This window comes from Aethalodelphis obliquidens, unplaced genomic scaffold (genome assembly GCF_003676395.1).
Source record: "Aethalodelphis obliquidens isolate GAN/ISIS:26980383/991018 unplaced genomic scaffold, ASM367639v1 scaffold21, whole genome shotgun sequence".
Lineage (NCBI taxonomy): Eukaryota > Metazoa > Chordata > Mammalia > Artiodactyla > Delphinidae > Aethalodelphis > Aethalodelphis obliquidens.
In genome coordinates this window covers 17,481,597-17,499,817 of record NW_020837965.1, presented here as the reverse complement: position 1 = coordinate 17,499,817, position 18,221 = coordinate 17,481,597, and the positions used below count along the sequence as shown (strand labels likewise).

At 40.4% G+C, this 18,221-nt stretch overlaps 2 protein-coding genes across 3 annotated transcripts in view; one reads left to right on the top strand and one right to left on the bottom strand.

Moving 5' to 3' along the window:
• Window positions 1-13,275, bottom strand: part of UBR7 (ubiquitin protein ligase E3 component n-recognin 7) — a 16,562-nt gene extending 3,287 nt beyond the window's left edge. The window contains exons 1-10 of one of the 2 annotated variants that reach the window (XM_027120410.1): window positions 12,908-13,275; window positions 10,388-10,521; window positions 9,490-9,550; window positions 8,523-8,618; window positions 7,523-7,576; window positions 6,866-6,971; window positions 5,461-5,669; window positions 5,136-5,285; window positions 4,464-4,626; window positions 3,374-3,435 (exon numbers count right to left, since the gene is read on the bottom strand). In XM_027120410.1, the coding sequence (XP_026976211.1) occupies window positions 3,374-3,435; window positions 4,464-4,626; window positions 5,136-5,285; window positions 5,461-5,669; window positions 6,866-6,971; window positions 7,523-7,576; window positions 8,523-8,618; window positions 9,490-9,550; window positions 10,388-10,521; window positions 12,908-13,057 (1,185 nt within the window). In that variant the 5' untranslated portion in view covers window positions 13,058-13,275. The remainder of the gene's footprint in view (window positions 1-3,373; window positions 3,436-4,463; window positions 4,627-5,135; window positions 5,286-5,460; window positions 5,670-6,865; window positions 6,972-7,522; window positions 7,577-8,522; window positions 8,619-9,489; window positions 9,551-10,387; window positions 10,522-12,907) is intronic. The other variant, XM_027120412.1, reaches the window with a different exon arrangement.
• GON7 (GON7 subunit of KEOPS complex) lies at window positions 13,264-16,796 on the top strand. The gene is made up of 2 exons (XM_027120413.1): window positions 13,264-13,519; window positions 15,909-16,796. The coding sequence occupies exons 1-2, from the start codon at window positions 13,312-13,314 to the stop codon at window positions 16,001-16,003; spliced, it is 303 nt and encodes a 100-aa protein (XP_026976214.1). The 5' UTR covers window positions 13,264-13,311; the 3' UTR covers window positions 16,004-16,796.
• Window positions 16,797-18,221: the final 1,425 nt, after the last annotated feature.

Genomic DNA, 18,221 nt, shown 5'->3' with positions numbered 1-18,221 from the left:
AGAGAGAGAGAGAGAGAGAGAGAGAGAGAGAGAGAGAGAGAGAGAGAAGTAAGAAAGAGGACAAATACTTGCGTGTAAAGCGAAAACCGCCCTCTCCACTCCCCAGGGGTAAGAGCGCGACATCCCCAAATGGCACAGGCAACCTGAATAACTCACTGGGGGGAGACATGATCTGACAACTCCTCGAAATGAAAGAACTCCACACCAGACTGGCAGCTGACACACCAGTCTCACAGGCACCAAGAGTCAGCCGGGGGTCAACCTGTGAGGAATTAGAACCCCTCACAGACTCAAGATAGAGATGCTAACGCACTCTGAGGCAACCACAGCTCAGAGCTCTAGGGCCCTGGGCTTGGGAATGCACACTTATAAATGCTAGTAAATAGGATGCTGGGGAGTTCCAGTGTGAAGGATCTGCCCCCAGCTCAGATCAAACATTAAACGCTGAAAGGCAACACAAGGACATTTCTCTGGCAAGGAAACAGTAGGAGGAGACCTAAAAGCCCACAAATTAGAGTGTGTAATCTTTAGAGTTTCTAGGCATCCTCAAATGGTCACAGCCAATATGCAGAGTAGAAATGTTAAAGAATAAATACCTGGGTCCAATAATGAATCATTTTATTGGTTTGTCCTAGAAAATTTGTAGTGTCTAAGTGTTATTATTAGTTTTTAGTCAGACACAAACATTAAATAAAGGGCAGTCCCTCATTTGACAACACCCAGACCTTATTAGCATTCTCTTCTATAGCCAAATACAACCAAAGCAGATGAGCTTTATGACAACTTAAGGTGTTTGTAATGTCGAAAACAATAAAAAATATTTTTCTGTCCTTTTAAATCATCACATCAGATAATCTCAAACTCATAAAGAATGGCTCGGGATCCATACACTGGGATCCATACACTGGGAGACATGTGAAGACTGGATAAAATTGTTTCAAATATGAATGGAAAAAGACAACATACCTACTTTTTTTCTTTTACGTGAATTTAAGTGTGTGTGTAATAAAATCAATAAAGAGCACAGCAACCACAAACTACACAAAAGCAGAGGCAAGAGCATGTGCTTTGACACAACTGAAAGACCCTGAACGTCCACTAACAGTGCCAAGGTTAAAACAGTTACACCCGGGGCTTCCCTGGTGGCGCAGTGGTTGAGAGTCCGCCTGCCAATGCAGGGGACACGGGTTCGATCCCTGGTCCGGGAGGATCCCACATGCCGTGGAGCAATTAAGCCTGTGCACCACAACTACTGAACCTGCACTCTGGAGCTCGCGAGCCACAACTACTGAGCCCATGTGCCACAGCTACTGAAGCCCGCGTGCCTAGAGCCCATGCTCTGCACCAGGAGAAGCCACTACAGTGTGAGGCCCGCATGCAGCAACGAGGACCCAATGCAGCCAAAAATATATAAATAAATTTATTTAAAAAAAAACAAAAAAATCCCAAAACAGTTACACCCACAGACCCTCTTAGTTCCAGTAAGAGAGAAGCCTGAGGCTGCATTAAGCAGAGGACAGCCTTTGCAACAGAAACGAGAATAACTGTCTGTTAAGAGCTGCTGGGAAGCAGGAAGATGTCCGTCCCTAGTGACAGTGAGGAACATTCTCTAAAAATGAGAAAACCATTTAGGAAGTCTCTTTAACTTTGGACTTCACAATTCATTTTGCAGAAAGGCAGCATTGCCAGATATCCAGGCAGCTACAAGTTCTTCCCACATTTATGAGAAAGCACTCGGTTGGCAGAGACTTCTTCCAAGAAAACAAGTTTCCGGGCACGTCCCGAGTGTCCGTCAGACCCATGTCTGACTTCATTTGTCTGTCTAGCTATAGCAGAGCAAAACATTTCCTGTCCAGAAGGACAACTGTAGGCCATGCAAAGAAAAGTTTTGCTTTATATCTGCCTTTGGAAGATAAAAAAGTATTTTAGAAGAAAAAGTCCATCATAAATGTATGAGTAGTAAAGGGCTAGGAGGTATTTGTAAATTCATCTGGAAAACTATTTTATCTATTTATTTATTTTTTGGCTGCACCCCGTGACATGTGGGATCTTAGTTCCCCGAACAGGGATCGAACCCACGCCCCCTGCAGTGGAAGTGTGTTGTCTTAACCACTGGACCAGCAGGGAAGTCCCTGGAAAACTATTTTAAAAGATTACATGGGAATTCCCTGGCGTTCCAGTGGTTAGGACTCCTTGCTTCCACTGCAGGGGGCATAGGTTCATACCTGGTCAGGGAACTAAGATCTCACGTGCCACGTGGCCAAAAAAAAAAAAATTTATACATTATAGAGTTAGTGTCACCCTTAAAAGCATATAGACCGTCCTAACCAGCAAGAGAAATGTTTTAGCTCCCCAATATAAAGTTGTTTTATTTTAAACTAGAACTCAAAAATCACAAAAAAGCGGTCTGGCTTTCATTTTTCCTTCCTTCTCCAAAAATCCCTGCTTGAAGGTCAGGACTGAGAGAATCAGTATGGCTGATCCAATGGCCCTCTCCTAAGCTATGATTCTCTCCAGATCAGGCATGACTGCTCCGTCCCTCATCTGGAGGGTTGGGAAGGACTCCTGATGTGGCTAGTCCACTGGTGTTTCACTACTATTGATTTCCCTTTCCTCTGCCTGCATTAAGCTCTCAGTCATCTTCTTCATCAAAGAAAATGAACTATGGAAAACAGTATGGAGGTTCCTCAAAAACCTAAAACGAGAACTACCATATGATCCAGCAATCCCACTTCTGGGTATGTATCCAAGAAACTGAAAACACTAATTTGAAAAGATACATGCACCCTAATGTTCACAGCAGCATCATTTACAATAGCCAAGATATGGAAGCAACCTAAGTGTCCATCAACAAAAGAATGGTTAAAGAAGATGTGGCACACACACACACAATGGAATATTAGCCATAAAAAAGAATGAAATTCTGCCATTTGCAACAACATGGATGGACCTAGAGGGTATTATTATGTTTAGTGAAATAAGTCAGAGAAAGATAAATATTACATGTTATCATTTATATGTAGAGTCTAAAAAATAAAACAAATGAATATAACAAAACAGACTCACAGATATAAAGATCAAACTAGTGGTTACCAGTGGAGAGAGGGAGGGGAGGGGCAAGTGAAGGGTAGGGGATTAAGTGGCATAAACTACTATGTATAAAATAAACAAGCTACAGGGATATATTGTACAGCACAAGGAATGTAGCCAATATTTTATAATAACTTTAAAGGGAGTATAATCTATAAACATGTTGAATCACTATGTTATACACCTGAAACTAAAATAATACTGTAAATCAACTATACTTCAATAAAAAAGATACTTTATTCCAAACATACAAGGCTCTGATTAAAAGTCTAACTAAACTTACTGTGCCTTCATCAGCAAATCTCTTGAGATAGTCTTTAAGTTCAGTCTTCAAGTCATTGTATTCTAAATCAAAACAACAAAAAAAGGACATAAACTTTAGATAAGCCATTTGCATTTAGAAACAAAATATTTCTTGACCATTGACATTTGAGTATGTTAGTCTAAACCACATTTTTCTTTAAGTGAAATCTGCATAGAAACTTGTTCTCAATTTCTCTCAAATTCCTCCATTTTGACATCTGGGACACTTTTTCATTTAAAAACCCTCAAAAAACAGAGATATCCTCATTCCCAAAATGATTAGCTAAGAATTTTTTTTAAAGTTTTCCATCTCTCTGGAATTCTAGTGCTTGAAATATCTTGGACTTGTCACACATTAAGTTTTAAAACTCGTGCACTCACTCAACAATTTATATTATGTACAAGGCACCCTGAGGGCTACAAAAATGTTTTAGATGCAGCCTCTATCCTCGGAAAGCTTTTACTCCAATAAAGGTAAAAGGAAATTAATCAAACAGTTACAAATACAAGACAGGAATAATCAATGTCCAAAAAGGGGCACAAAAGTGGTGGCATCCGAGTAGAAATGGCTAGGATGGAAATCACTAAAATAGGCTGCGCATACTGGGGGAAAAAATGTAAAAGCCTGTAATTAAGGATTTGGGAATGTTTCCCTCTAGTGGTTTCCTGTGAACCACTGACGTATCCTCAAGAACTGTCAAAAAGATGGCATGCTTTGCTCAAAAAGATGACATGTAATGTTCAATGAAAATTATTTCAGTGGATGGAAAAAGAAATTGATTTCCTTTTATTCTTTACTCGTACATCTATCCTTAATCAAAATAGCATGTTATGGTTTCTCAAGCATGTAATTATTCTAGCATGTAACCCTAATTCAATGGAAATAGCAGCTAAATACCCAGCAACATTACAATCAAGCAAGTGTAGGTGAGGCCTACTATACAATTCCAAATTTAAACCATCTTTGTGTTAAATTAAAATAGGTTATTAGTTGTCTTCCTTATACATAAGTTTTTTTAATGGTGAAGGAAACTTCATGAACTTCATGAACTTTCACAAACAATATTTACCACAAATAAGTTCCACTTGCTGGACTCTGTTCATGCTGTTAAGGGTGTCCATTAGAGGGTCTCTACTGTCAGCTGCCTGGTCAACCTTGCCTTTGTTTTCATAAGCCAGAACTGTGTCACATTCATCTGTCAGGAACAGGACATCTAGATCGCCATACATTTTCTTTAAAAAATAAAACCAGTTTCCCCATTAGAACTGTATGTCATTCTCAGAAAGTCAACCTCATGAGAATCACTAAAAATTTATTTAAATAACACCCAGAAAAACCTGAGCCTTTTAGCAGAGTTGCTTGAATGTTTTATTCTTTTTGCCCAAATCTTTTAGAAACCTCCCAACTTCCCAGTAGACATTATACGATCTAAGAGATGTTTATTTAAAAACCACTGACTTACTGTAAATTTCAAGTAATACGTGTTTCCAAGCAATTCTATGATATAAAAAAGATAAGCTATTTTCCACTGAAATGAAGCTAATAAAAAGTATTGCATAATTCTTAATTTCTTCCATAAGCATTCAGACTGCAAATACTGTTTCATAAATTTGCTTAATATAAAAAAAATGTTCAGTTCTCTATACTCTAATATCAGTTTCATAAATATACTTTTCAGGTGCTCTTATTTTAGACATCAGTCCACAAAACATACTAATATTGAACTTGATCAGGTACTTACCATACAGTCTTTGCAGGTACATAACTTGCTACGCCAGTTCAGGGGCCAATAGGTGGCAGTGTCTTTCTTTATAAACTGCTTAGCTTTAAGCTCCTCAAGTTTGCAGCCAGACTGTGATTCTGTGTTGAGATGTTGATTCTTAAATGCTGTCTGAAATTAAATTAAGTTTTGAAGTGTGTTTTTTAAACTATCATAGTTTTCATAGTTTAGATTTTGTCAAAGGATTTCTTTAGGCAAAGGGTACAACTGAAACCCAAAGCTATATAGGTTACAGAATTAATTTTGCTTAAGTTTTATTTCTTTTATAGCTCAGATTTCATGTTACCTGGAGATCAGCTTCAGAACTAGAGCTGGTACATGGTTCGTTCATCTGCTCTGCTTTAACTTCCTTCTCAGCAGCCTTTCCATGTTCTGGAACATCCTCTTTGAGGGCACCATCATGATGAGCTCCATTTTCAGGTTGGATAACTTCCTGGTCACCTACCGCATCAACATTCAGCAGCAACCCATCATCTTCAGCAGTTACTTTGGTTACTGTGGGTTCAATGAAAAAACACACACATATCCACAGACCAGTTAGCCAATGAAATCACTTAGTCTGATTAAAACATACTTCAGAATCTGGAAAAGGAGAAAGTCAACCTTAATCTCTGGAATAATAAGAAAGGAAATAACACTTTTTTAGTTTATGCCTGCGTAATCCAAAGAGTCAAATAACTGAAAAGATCATTTAAAAATACCAATCACTACTTAAGCATTTTCTATGTAAAGGAGAAAAAAAAGTACTACAGATGTTAAAGACAGGGACACCTCAAGAAGCAAGAGGCAATAGGAAGAGATTTAACTGCAAATACAGGTAGAAGGGCAGTTTTAGAAAAAACAACAGCTTTTCTTTATGAGAGAAGGAAATCAGAAAGGGTGCGTGTAGAGACAGAAATACTGTGGAGAGAAGAGAAATGATAAGGGAACTCAGTTTGCATGATGGCATTTCAGTTTAGTAGGAAATGAGGCCATCTGCTGACAGGGAAGGAAATGAAGGAGGGGCAGAGGGGAACTGTTAAGAAAACCTGATGAATGCGAAATAAATTCAGGTCCAGCAGAAAGTGAGATTTAATTGTAAAGGGTATGAACAGAAAGGAAGCACACCAAGGTTAAGAGCTTCGAGACAAATCAAAATGTCTAATGCTGCTTGTGGTTTGTATGGTGAAGTGTTCCCTAAAGGTGAGAAGGGCAAGAAATTATGAGGCCAGAGCAGGAGACAACTGACACTTTAAAAATAAATTAACACATATAGCATTACAAATAAAATAAAATATTTAATGCCTCAAGAACGTTCATTGCTGATTAGTGGTTTGGGGTCAATTTCTTAGAGTATAATAAAAGCACTATATGACAAACTATACCACCACCCTCTCCCCAACCAATAGCATGTCTTACATTTAAGAACAATGTTTATCTCTTTATCTTTCAAAATCCCGTTCAAAACTGCTTCGTCCATTTTCTCTAATTCTGGTCTCATCCATACTCTGCATCACGCCATTTAAGTACAAATTTGTTCTTGGTAGTCTCCCAATCTATCTATAAGCACCTTGTGGAGAAGGAACAGATCTTACACTTTTTTCCACAGAGTCCAATTAAAACTAGTTGATAAAAATTATGTACTGAACATACAAATTGTTCTGAACATACAGCACAAGTTGGTGGAATACCAACTCCACAGAGACATTTACCTGCCAAATGTGCAGCATAAGCCCACAAAAAAGAACAGCGTTTCATGCAAGCCTGGCACACCATCTCTTGGAAATCTCCACTCTCAGGGGGAACGGCACCAAGATGCTGTGAACACAGAAAATCGAACATTTTCCTTGTGATCACCAAGTTGTCCAAAAAGCCCATTATTTTATAAAATATTGCGGGACTTCCCTGGTGGCACAGTGGTTAAGAATCCGCCTGACAATACAGGGGACACGGGTTCGATCCCTGATCCGGGAAGATCCCACATGCCGTGGAGCAACTAAACCGGTGCGCCATAACCACTGAACCACCCTAGAGCCCACGCCCCACAACTACTGAGCCCACGCGTCGCAACTGCTGAAGCCCAAGCGCCTAAAGCCCGTGCTCCGCAACAAGAGAAGCCACCGCAATGAGAAGCCCGCGCACCACAACAAAGAGTAGCCCCCACTCGCCGCAACTAGAGAAAGCCCGTGCGCAGCAACGAAGACCCAATGCAGCTGGGGGAAAGAAACATATTGCACTAGTATGCTGATCATATCTTTACTATATTTTTAGAAGAGTAATTATAACGTAAAATATAGTAAATGCCAAAAGACAAGATCTTTTCTCTTTTTGTAAAGACAATGTCTTTAAAAGGTAAAAGCTTTCCTTACCCTTCCATGGAACCAGTCCTCACAGACTACACACTGGATCATCTCATCTGGAATCTAACACGGGAAAGCCATTTGTTTGTTAATGATTACAGCGAATTCTGGGATACCAAAGTAAATCTGGCACACATCAGAATTAGATATTAAATAATTCTCTACCAATTCTGTAAAACTGCTATCCACATGCCACAAGTCAAGGGAACAGGGAGAAACAGCAATTCAAGGGGCCAACGAAGTTCATTCTCCATGAACTGGTGTTACAGAAGGATTACATTAAGATAAGCACTTTGTGAGCAATTATCAAAGCTTTCATATCAGTTACTTAATATATGATTCCCATAAAACTTTATAAATAAGTAATGTATTCTCACTTCAGACATAAACCCAGGGCCAGGGAGGTAATGCGAATTGCAGCAAGTTGCAGATGTGAATGCACAGAATTTTCACTTTTGTCAAAATAAAAGAAAACTAGAAATTAAAACTCACATTCACCCACTTATATGTGCACAGAAAAAGGTTTAAAAATACATATACCAAAAAGTGTTAACAGTGGTTGTTTCTGGGAGGTAAGAAGGTACAGGAGTGAGGAAGAAGAAAAATTCTTTTTAAATTTTGTGTGTACGTCTAACTGAAATTTTTAAGAGGATCCAGTTTGTACACCCTATTTCTTTCCTTGCAGGGATGCAAGAAACTGAAGGTCATTTTCTGGAAAGTGTTCAGGGGAATGGAGCAAACAGGCAGGCAAAGAGCGGGGGAAAGGAAGAAAGTTCTGGCCTTGAGAAAGTCCTGTCCAATATTTCATTCTCATGATGTAAGAATGAGAATAATAGTTGGGATCTGTTCTGGTTGTAGCTCCAGCCCAGATTCATAAGAAGGGATAAATCTAGAACCTTTCACAATCCCCAAATCCCTGCTGAACAGCTAAAGGGTCAAATATGACAAAAGGCTGAGGAGTGAAGGCTAGAGATGACACAGTCCCGGTGCTAACCTCTAAATCTCTTACCTCATCTTCAGGATCAGGATAAGGTCTCTTGCAAATGCAGTACAATCCAAAAAAGTTGTCATTGTACTTATTGCCACAATTTATCTTTGCTTTGTCCTGAAAGATATTAATTTCAATATATAATATGGTCTAACTTTAACTATAATTTCATGCATCATGAAATTTATGCATTCAATAAATTTGTGCATTAAATATCTCCACCCACCAGAAGCTGGTCTTTAACTTTCAAAGTACAAAGGAAAAAAATTCATTCTTATTAAAGGGATACTTTTTCCAGGATACAGGGAAAAGTTAAAATTTATTTTCTATGTCTTCTTTGAAGCAATTGGAGAAAATGAATCATAAATATTAATTATCAACCTATGTAAGCTGACATTGGCCTAGAATTTCAAAAGACTTAATGCCCAGCTGTGATAGCCAAAGCCCCCAGGTTACTAGGAGGCAGGCAAGGAAATTATCTAAAAATAATCTTTGAGGAGGGAAAAAGCATGACAGTTTTAGCAATACGATTGAACAATGTAAAGTCCCTTATTTTCTCTTTCATTTCTGTTATTTCATTGAAAGTTAGCGTATAAGCATAGTTTTTTTATCCAAAAAGCACTGAAAAACTTCTGAGTGCACATAACCCACTCATTATTACCAAGTTTTATTTATTCAGTTTTTAAAGTCATCCCCTTTGCTTTAAAAACCTTAAAGCATAAGCATAATCAACATAACTAAACCTGAATCACTTTAGAACATTCCCCCACAGACCCTTCATATTAATTACAATCTATGTTGTAGGCTCTGAAAAGGTTACTTAGTTTTCCAAAAAGTAATAAATGGGATACAGTCTAATACTGATTTTTCCATTTACAAAGAATAAGCATAAGAACTTCCTTTTTGGAAAATACTTGATTTTTATCCACTTGGACAAATATCAATCTCAGCTACTTTTCATGCATTTATAGTTACGGTGCTTACTTACAGGAAATAATTTGCATTCCAAATTTTTAAACTTGCTGTTTCCACAATCACAACAAAAATTTCTGAAACAAAGGAGGAAGAGCCGATTTTAATTTTTCTTTTAAATCTAATGACTTACTCTTTAAATTCATGTCATAGCCTCTTCCCTTTCAACTGGCTTCTAGGATCTAAAAAGTGACCTTGGTTGTTGTTCATGTATCCAATCCAGAATTTCTCCAAGCACATAACAATAAAAGATTTAATAATTCTAGAGATTAACATGCATAAAGACAAATATCTATATTACACAAACACTAATAAAATCATGGCAGAGCAGCAGGAGTAGTTGAGTTTGCACCATAATTTTATTTTAAAGGGCCCTCTGGGGACTTCCCTGGTGGCGCGGTGGTTAAGAATCTGCCTGCCAGGCTTCCCCGGTGGCGCAGTGGTTGAGAATCTGCCTGCCCATGCAGGGGACACAGGTTCGAGCCCTGGTCCGGGAAGATCCCACATGCCGTGGAGCAACTAAGCCCGTGCGCCACAACTACTGAGCCCATGTGCCACAACTACTGAAGCCTACGCTCCTAGAGCCTATGCTCTGCAGCAAAAGCCACCGCAATAAGAAGCCCATGCACCGCAACAAAGAGTAGCCCCTGCTCTCCACAACTAGAGAAAGCCTGCGTGCAGCAACAAAGACCCAACACAGCCAAAAATAAATAAATAAAATAAATTAATTAATTTCAAAAAAAAAAGAGCCTCTGGAAAAACTGCTCTCTCCAATTATATTATATAAAAACACATTACATTTTACCAGTGCACAACTACTTTGAATGCAAAAAAAAAAAGATTAAGAAAAAAAGTGCAGCTGGAAAAGAATCAATATTTGAAAAGCATTCAGCATCAGTCTCTGACCATTTTACCTTTTTGTGTATAGCTCAAAAAGTTTATGACTTCCATGACATTCATAACTGCAAGCTAGGCAAATTCCTGCTGGTTCTTCTCCCTCTGGGGTGCAGGTACTACAGGCATATAGTGCTTGTCTCTTTACTGAGCCCTAAAAGACAGCCCCAAAATGGAAAAAGAGAGAAAAAATTGAAGAAACATGGCAGAGTCACCTAATGCCCATACTGTGATCTAAGAAATAACTGAAATCAGATTACCTGTGGTCAAGATTTTCCTGTAAAAAACACTGAGGCTAATAAAAAAGCTTATTCAACAGAATACCAAAACACTGTTGCATGTTTCATACACTAGTGCTTGTTTTCATATAATCTTTCCTTAAAGTGATAGAAAGAAGTTTAATATTTTCAGTCAGCTGTGAATAAGCTGGTCTGCTTAATCATTTCAACACAGAAAAATGTAGGAGAGGGCTTCCCTGGTGGCGCAGTGGTTGAGAGTCCGCCTGCCAATGCAGGGGACACGGGTTCGTGCCCCGGTCCGGGAAGATCCCACATGCCGCGGAGCGGCTGGGCCCATGAGCCATGGCCGCTGAGCCTGCGCGTCCGGAGCCTGTGCTCCACAACGGGAGAGGCCACAACAGTGAGAGGCCCACGTACCGCAAAAAAAAAAAAAAAATGTAGGAGAATGTGTCTAAGTTTATGTAAGTAATAATCATACTTAATTTTGGAAAATGCTTGTGGTGCCACCAAAGAGAAAACCAATGCATTAAATGAATCCCTTTGATTTTTAGATGTATGCTGAAGTATTCAGAGGTGTAGTGTCATGGTCTGCAACTTATTTTCAAGTGGCTGAGGAAAAAAGAAAAAAGAAAGTCTATTACAATGAAGGGGTAAAAGAAAAAACAAATGTTGTAAAATGTTAAAAAGTGAATATATGTGAAAGTACACAGGTGTTCATAATATTCTTTCAACTTATCTGTAGACTTAAAATGTTTCAAAATAAAAAGTTGAAAGAAAAACAAGCAAATCCTGATAATGGATAGTACCCTTTTCTGGGAAGGGGGGAGACACAAGGAAGATACAAGGAAGCTTCTGGTATGCCGGTAATGTTCTATTTCTTGATCTGGGTAGTACGTACCTGCATGTGTTTGTTTATTTTTTTTATTTTTTATTTTTTGTGGTAAGCGGGCCTCTCACTGTTGTGGCCTCTCCCGTTGCGGAGCACAGGCTCCGGACGCGCAGGCTCAGCGGCCATGGCTCACGGGCCCAGCTGCTCCGCGGCATGTGGGATCTTCCCGGACCGGGGCACGAACCCGTGCCCCCTGCATCGCCAGGCGGACTCTCAACCACTGTGCCACCAGGGAAGCCCTGCATGTGTTTTTGTTTATGCTTTCCCAAGACTTATACATGGTTTGTGCAGTTTTCCACATATTTCACTACAATAAAAAAAATGTTAAGGAAGTCCGTTTCAAAAACCTAACTACATTTCAAAGGTAACTTACAAACAGACTTTTTAAAAAAAGGAAAGCTGGGAAAAAGTTGTTTCAGTGGTGACCAAAGGTTTTTAAATACCAGACAACATTAAATACATCTGACACAAGGTGTGTATTAAAAAAAAAATGTAACCACTTTGCAGTGTAAACTCAACTGGACAACGATGACAACTGGTATTACGATCTCAGTCCGCACCACATAATGACCCCAAATCTCTCTCCACATCCTTCAGCGTTCCACTCCACCCCCTTGGAAGGTAACCTTCTTCCTCCTACCAATTCTCACCTTTTATTAGTTTTCTTCTACCCACCTTTCTCCATTTTTGTACCTACAAATATGGGATGAGTCACCAAACAAAGACATCACACCCCCTCAAATCCTTGTTCACGACATCTTCCAAATGCTTTCTCTTCTCCCCTCCCCTCCTCTGCCAGTGCCACCAGCTGTTCGGGTCCCGGTCTATCCCCCTGGGGGGCAGACTGCAGACAGATGCAGTACTTGCTTCTTCTCTCCAAAAACCCAGCTAGCACTTGTCAAACTAAATTGCAGAGGAACCAGCTGTCCAGGAGCCCAGCCCACACGGGGAGATTTTCAAATCCAGAGCTCTCTCCTTTAACTCTGTTTTGACTCTCCCATTCGATTCCTAATAAATGCTCTAAAGATGCGAAAAGTAGAGACAAAGATGTCTGGATGTGAGAGGTCACGGTGACGGTTTCGTGAAAAGCAGCTGAGGCACCAAGAGACGGGAAAGGAAGGAAAGAGCAGCCGCTCCAGGGCCAAAGCCTGGAGAATCGTGGGGGCGGGGGGGAGCGGACGGAGGAAGACCGAGAAAGGAGGGGAGCCCTGCTGGACACAGGCTGAGGAAGGGGGCTCGGGAGACTAAGGGTAATAGGACAACTGGGCCTGCGATGGGGAAACGTACTACGAACAGCGGCCCCGGACCACCACGGGGGTGCCGGCCGCGGCAGGCGGGAAGAGGGTAAGTCCAGCGGGGAAGAGAAGGTTCAGGGGAGCCCGGGGGAGGCGAGGCCCGGGCCGCGCGCCCACCTGCGAGTAGGAGCACTTCTCCGAGTCGCTTCCGCCCAGGACGGCGCACGCCTCATTCTCCAGCTCCTCGTCCTCCTCAAGTACGTCGACCAACGATACCACGGGCTCCAGCTCCGACTGCCGCCCAGCGGGCTCCCCGGCTCCGGCCATTCTCAACTGTCACCCGGACCGCCTCTCGGCCCCGGCGGAGGCGGGAAAAGCGGCCGCGAGGGGCGGGGCCGGAGGAGGCGGGGCCTCAGTGCCAGACACCAATCCCAGAGACGGGGAGCGAAGGAAGGGGGAGGAGCGACTCCCGACAAACGGAAGTTACTTCTCTCCCTTCTCCCGCCTGCGCCAGCGGCGAGCTGGCTTCCGCTTCCGGGTGGCGCGTCATCGCTGCGCGCTCTGGAAGTTCGGCGGTGTCCATGGAGTTGTTGGCCGAGCACGTCGGGCAGGACGGGCAGCGGCAGCAGCTACGGGTGCCCTGTGAGGCGCCGGGCGTCGCCGACCCTTTCCAGGGCTTGTTGTCGGGCGTGGCTAAGATGAGGGAGCTGGTGACCAATCTCCTCGGCTCCCCGGTACAGCGGGAAGCGCAGGACCGGGTGGCGGCGGCTCCAGAGAAGGCGTTGGACGGTGAGTTCTGAGACGGTGCTGGGGCGACAGATGGGTGGGCAGGGGCGCCCAGGGAAAGTCTGCTCAGGGAGCCTGCGTGGAGTGGCAAACTTGGAGAAAGTGAGCCTGGGGGGAAGAACTCCAACTAAAACTTCTTAGCACCTTCCTCCAGATCTGGGCTGTACCTGGGCTCATTTACCAGGGCTGCTTTTCACGATTCTCTTTGCATTTAAATCACACACACACAAAAACGTGCTGAACGTCTACTGCTCTATGCCAGTCATTGGGCTGAGCTCTGGAGAAAGAATGAAACTCAGTTCCTGTCCTTGTGGAACTCTGACCGCTGAGGGGTTAGACAGACACACACTCTTATTAAAGAGTAGAAGGATGACCCTAGGCTCCTCTGTAGCTATTGCAAACCTAAAGAACCCAAGAAGACTTCAGAGAGGGCGTGAATTCTAAGCTGGGTGTTGAAGGATGGAAAGGAATCTTCCCCGGTGTAAAATTACGAACAAGTTTGGAAGACTGCCATCTGTCACAGAATAGGAGCAGGTTCCGAAGATTGCAGCAGATTTTAGATGAACAAGTCTTAACTCTCAGGGACTCCTTTCCTTTCCCAGTTTTGTAGGTGCAGTTTGAAAGTAGAAACGGGAAATTTAAGTGTATTCGTTTTTTTTAAGTCTTGTCTTGACTACCCTGAGCTGAAGAACCTAAGAACTAAATATTAGAATCAGGACTTAATTCCTCTGTAGAGGAGCTTAAACTGTACTGTACTTTCCTTTCCATCTTGTTTACATCTTGATTGCCAGATAATGTGAAGGAACCAATTCAGAATATGACACGAACTTCAGATAATAGATTGTTTCCATGAGAGAGGAGTCCTGGTTCTTGCCTCCAAAAGTTCCTCTCTGATCCGTTGAAAATATTATCATTGGAATAAGGACAGGTATAGGTAGAGCCATTTATATATATATATATATAATTACTTACTGGAAAAGTAACTGCTGTCTGTTCTACTAATAGTGGGTCAGTAATATCTTCATACAGGAAGACATGCTTTCGTATATTTAATGAGGTCCCTATAAAGCTTCTGTTTGAATTTCCTTTGTTAAAAGCTGTAGAGATTAAAATGACAGATTTTATCTTATATGAATCATATTTTAACAAATACAAAATTTTAAAAATGTAACAATTATGAAAGAAAAGTGGTAGAACGCAACACTAGAAAGACAAATAGTGGTGATCATTTTGTAATGTACAGAAGTATTGAGTCAGTGTGTTGTGCACCTGGAGCTAACAGTGTTGTGGGTCAATTATACTTCAATTGAAAAAAAGTCATCATAATGACCAAAAAAAAAAAAAAAAGAATCCAGTTACCAAATGTGCAGAAGACTTGAATAGACAGTGCTCCAGATAAGATACACAAATGGCCAGAAAGCACCTGAAAAGATGCTCAACATCATTGACTTTCAGGGAAAGGCAAATGAAAGCCGCAGTGACATACCATGCCATGCCCACTAGGAAGGCTGTAATCAGAAAGAACAATAACAAGTCTTGGCTAGGATGTGAAGAAATTGGAGCCCTCATACACTGCGGGTGGAAATGCAAAATGGTGTACCTTCTTTGGAGAACACTTTGTCAGTTCCTCAAAAAGTTAAACATAAATTTGTCGTACGACCTAGCAGTTCTACTCCTAGGGATTCCTAGTTCCACTCCTCGTTCTCCCGAGAGAACTGGAAACATGTTCCCATTAAAAACAAACGCACAAATGTTCATAGCTGCATTATTCATAATAGCTAAAAAGTGGAAACAACACAGGTGTCCATCAGCTCATGAGTAGATAAACAAAATATATATCCATACAATGGATATTACTCAGCAACAGAAAGGAATGAAGTACTGATAAATGCTATACAACATGAATGAACTCTGAAAACATGATAAGTGAAAGAAGGCAGACACAAAAGGCCACATGTTTTACGATTCATTTGTATGAAGTGTCCACAATAGACAAATCTAAGAGATAGGAAAGTAGATTAGTGGCTGCCAAGGACTGAGGGGGATGGGAAGTGACTGCTAATTTGTATGAGATTTCTTTCTGGGAAGATGAAAAGTGTCCTGGAATTAGTGGTGATGGTGGCCCAACCTAGTGAATATCTAAATCAACTGTACGCTTTGAAAGTGAATTTTATGGTATATGAATCATATCTCAAAAAAAAACTGATAGAAAAGAAAGGTTTTAAACACCAAAATTCCCAAAGTCTTTTTAACTGTACATATTTCTAATTTGATATATCCATTGTTCTATTAATCCCTAAAGTGAAATGGTCTCATTATCAGCTGCTTTAGCTATGTATATTTCTTTCAACCAATGAACATATTGTCATACAACAAATATTTATTTTAAAAGGTGATGATGAAGATGATGCAGAAGATGAAAATAACGTTGATAACAGAACTAACTCAGATGGACCCTCTGCAAAACGGCCAAAAACACCAACTTAACTGTAGCTTTTATGAAATTTAAAAGACTGCTATGATATCTTATTTATCACACACTGACATTTAAGGAAGACTTGTGCTCTAATTTGGAAAGCATTTGCTTTGTTCCCCCGGGACAATTTTGTCAAAGAAGAAGCTTTTCTGCTGTTTCCATCAAAGAAAGATAGAATAAATGTTTAGAAAGGAATCTTTTTTCTTGAGTGAGAAGTAAGTTTCAGACCATGGAGATAAAATAGACATTTAATAATGTATAAAATCCACTATGTTGGCAACTGAATTCTTTCTTTATACTTTTTAAATACCCTCTGGATTAAATTGTGTGATGTCTACATCTTTTAGCTTCTGTTATAAAAAGTACATGTCAAGGTTCATGGACAATTATATTTCAAGGAACTGACATGAACAAGTGGTGAAAATTGGGTATTAAATTTAAGAATGGCAGTTCTGTATAAGTAGAAGTAAAATGGGAATAGAGAGAAATACTGAAGAGAAAGGAGAGCCCTTGAGAGAGATCCAAGGAAACCTTGAATCCACACTCACACCCAGTACACAGACTTCTGGAGACGATACCACTCAATGGATATATGTTTAACCTGTACCTTAAGAGAGTTATAAATGGGGTGTGCTTTTAGGCTGTGATGTGCTATTTATGTTAACACAAATATAAGTCTTTAGGTAAGCAACCTGTGTTGAATATAAAAAGATATTTCGTGTCATCCTGTAGTCAAACTTTGATTTTGCTTAGCAAAGGACCATCAAATCCTTTAAATATACATATGTATATATTCCTAAAATACATGTGTGTGTGTATGTATTCCTTTTCTGCTTGTCGGAGGGACTAAGGCATTTTTCATTTATTCTCCGTGTTTCCTGATTCATTTAGATAGCTAAACTGCAGAGAAATCAAGTAGCGTGTACCTACTGAAACACAAATCGTCACAGAATTTTAGAGTTGGAAGTAACCTTACAGATTATATGATTTATTTCAGAGGTGAATCAAATGTGAGGTATTTGCCCTGAGTTACAGAGCTTATTGGCAGAGCTTGGGTTATACACATAGCCTTTGAAAGATTCCCGTAGCACTTTCCCAGTTACACATTCTGAAACCTATAGCTTACAAAGTACATGCTATTAAGGAAACTGAATTTACACACCTTTTCATATCTTTAAAGTATTGTTTTACTTGGAACATCAGCCTTCCACTAAGTACTCTTATGTAATTAAAACAATACCAACTAGAAAAAGTTTTATAAATGGCCAGAAATTACCTTGTTTAGTTTGTGATAATGTCTCTAATATTGGGATTTCAGCTCAGTTACTGATTTGTAATAATCTTTTATCTTTATACAATCCTTAAAAAAACAAGCTGTATAATTAAAATAGTTCATACTTCTAAAGTAGTAGCTGAACTTTGCTCCTGAACATTTTGTCTCCTTCTGTGTTTAGTAAGTATGTTTATGAAGAAGAAATGTCAACATATTTTTGCTTGTGGTCTAGTGTTTGGAGGTCTGGGTTATAGGTCTGATCGATCTTTTTCTGATTCTAATACTGTCTTCCTAAGTGAGCCACATGCATGACAAAAAAGATTTTGAAGGTTTGAGGGACCAGCTTGAAGGACCAGTAGAAAAGAAATGCCTTGACTGGTTTTCTAATCTGAAAACCAGAGGTAAAACTGTTGGCCACAGGCATACAGGATACAGTTATTTGAAACAGCTCCAACTTTACTGTTATACAAGAAAGTCAACCCCACAATCCTACCTAAAAATAAGCTTGATGCTAGACTTAGGTAATTTTTATTTATTTATTTATTTATTTATTTATTTTTTTGTGTGTGGTACGCGGGCCTCTCACTGTTGTGGCCTCTCCCGTTGTGGAGCACAGGCTCCGGACGTGCAGGCTCAGCGGCCATGGCTCACGGGCCCAGCCGCTCCGCGGCATGTGGGATCCTCCCGGACCGGGGCACGAACCCATGTACCCTGCATCGGCAGGCAGACTCTCAACCACTGCGCCACCAGGGAAGCCCTTAGATAATCTTTTAAAATATGAAGTTCTAAATATGAAATATATGGACATATGCAAATATGTATATATGTAAGTGCTTTTGTGTCACATTAAATACTTATTTTAAGAGTTCTGTGGCCAAGGACAAGAACTTTTACTCTTTTATAATAGGTTACTGTTGCTTGGCTGTAATATTAGTTAGGAAGTTTGAACATTTAAA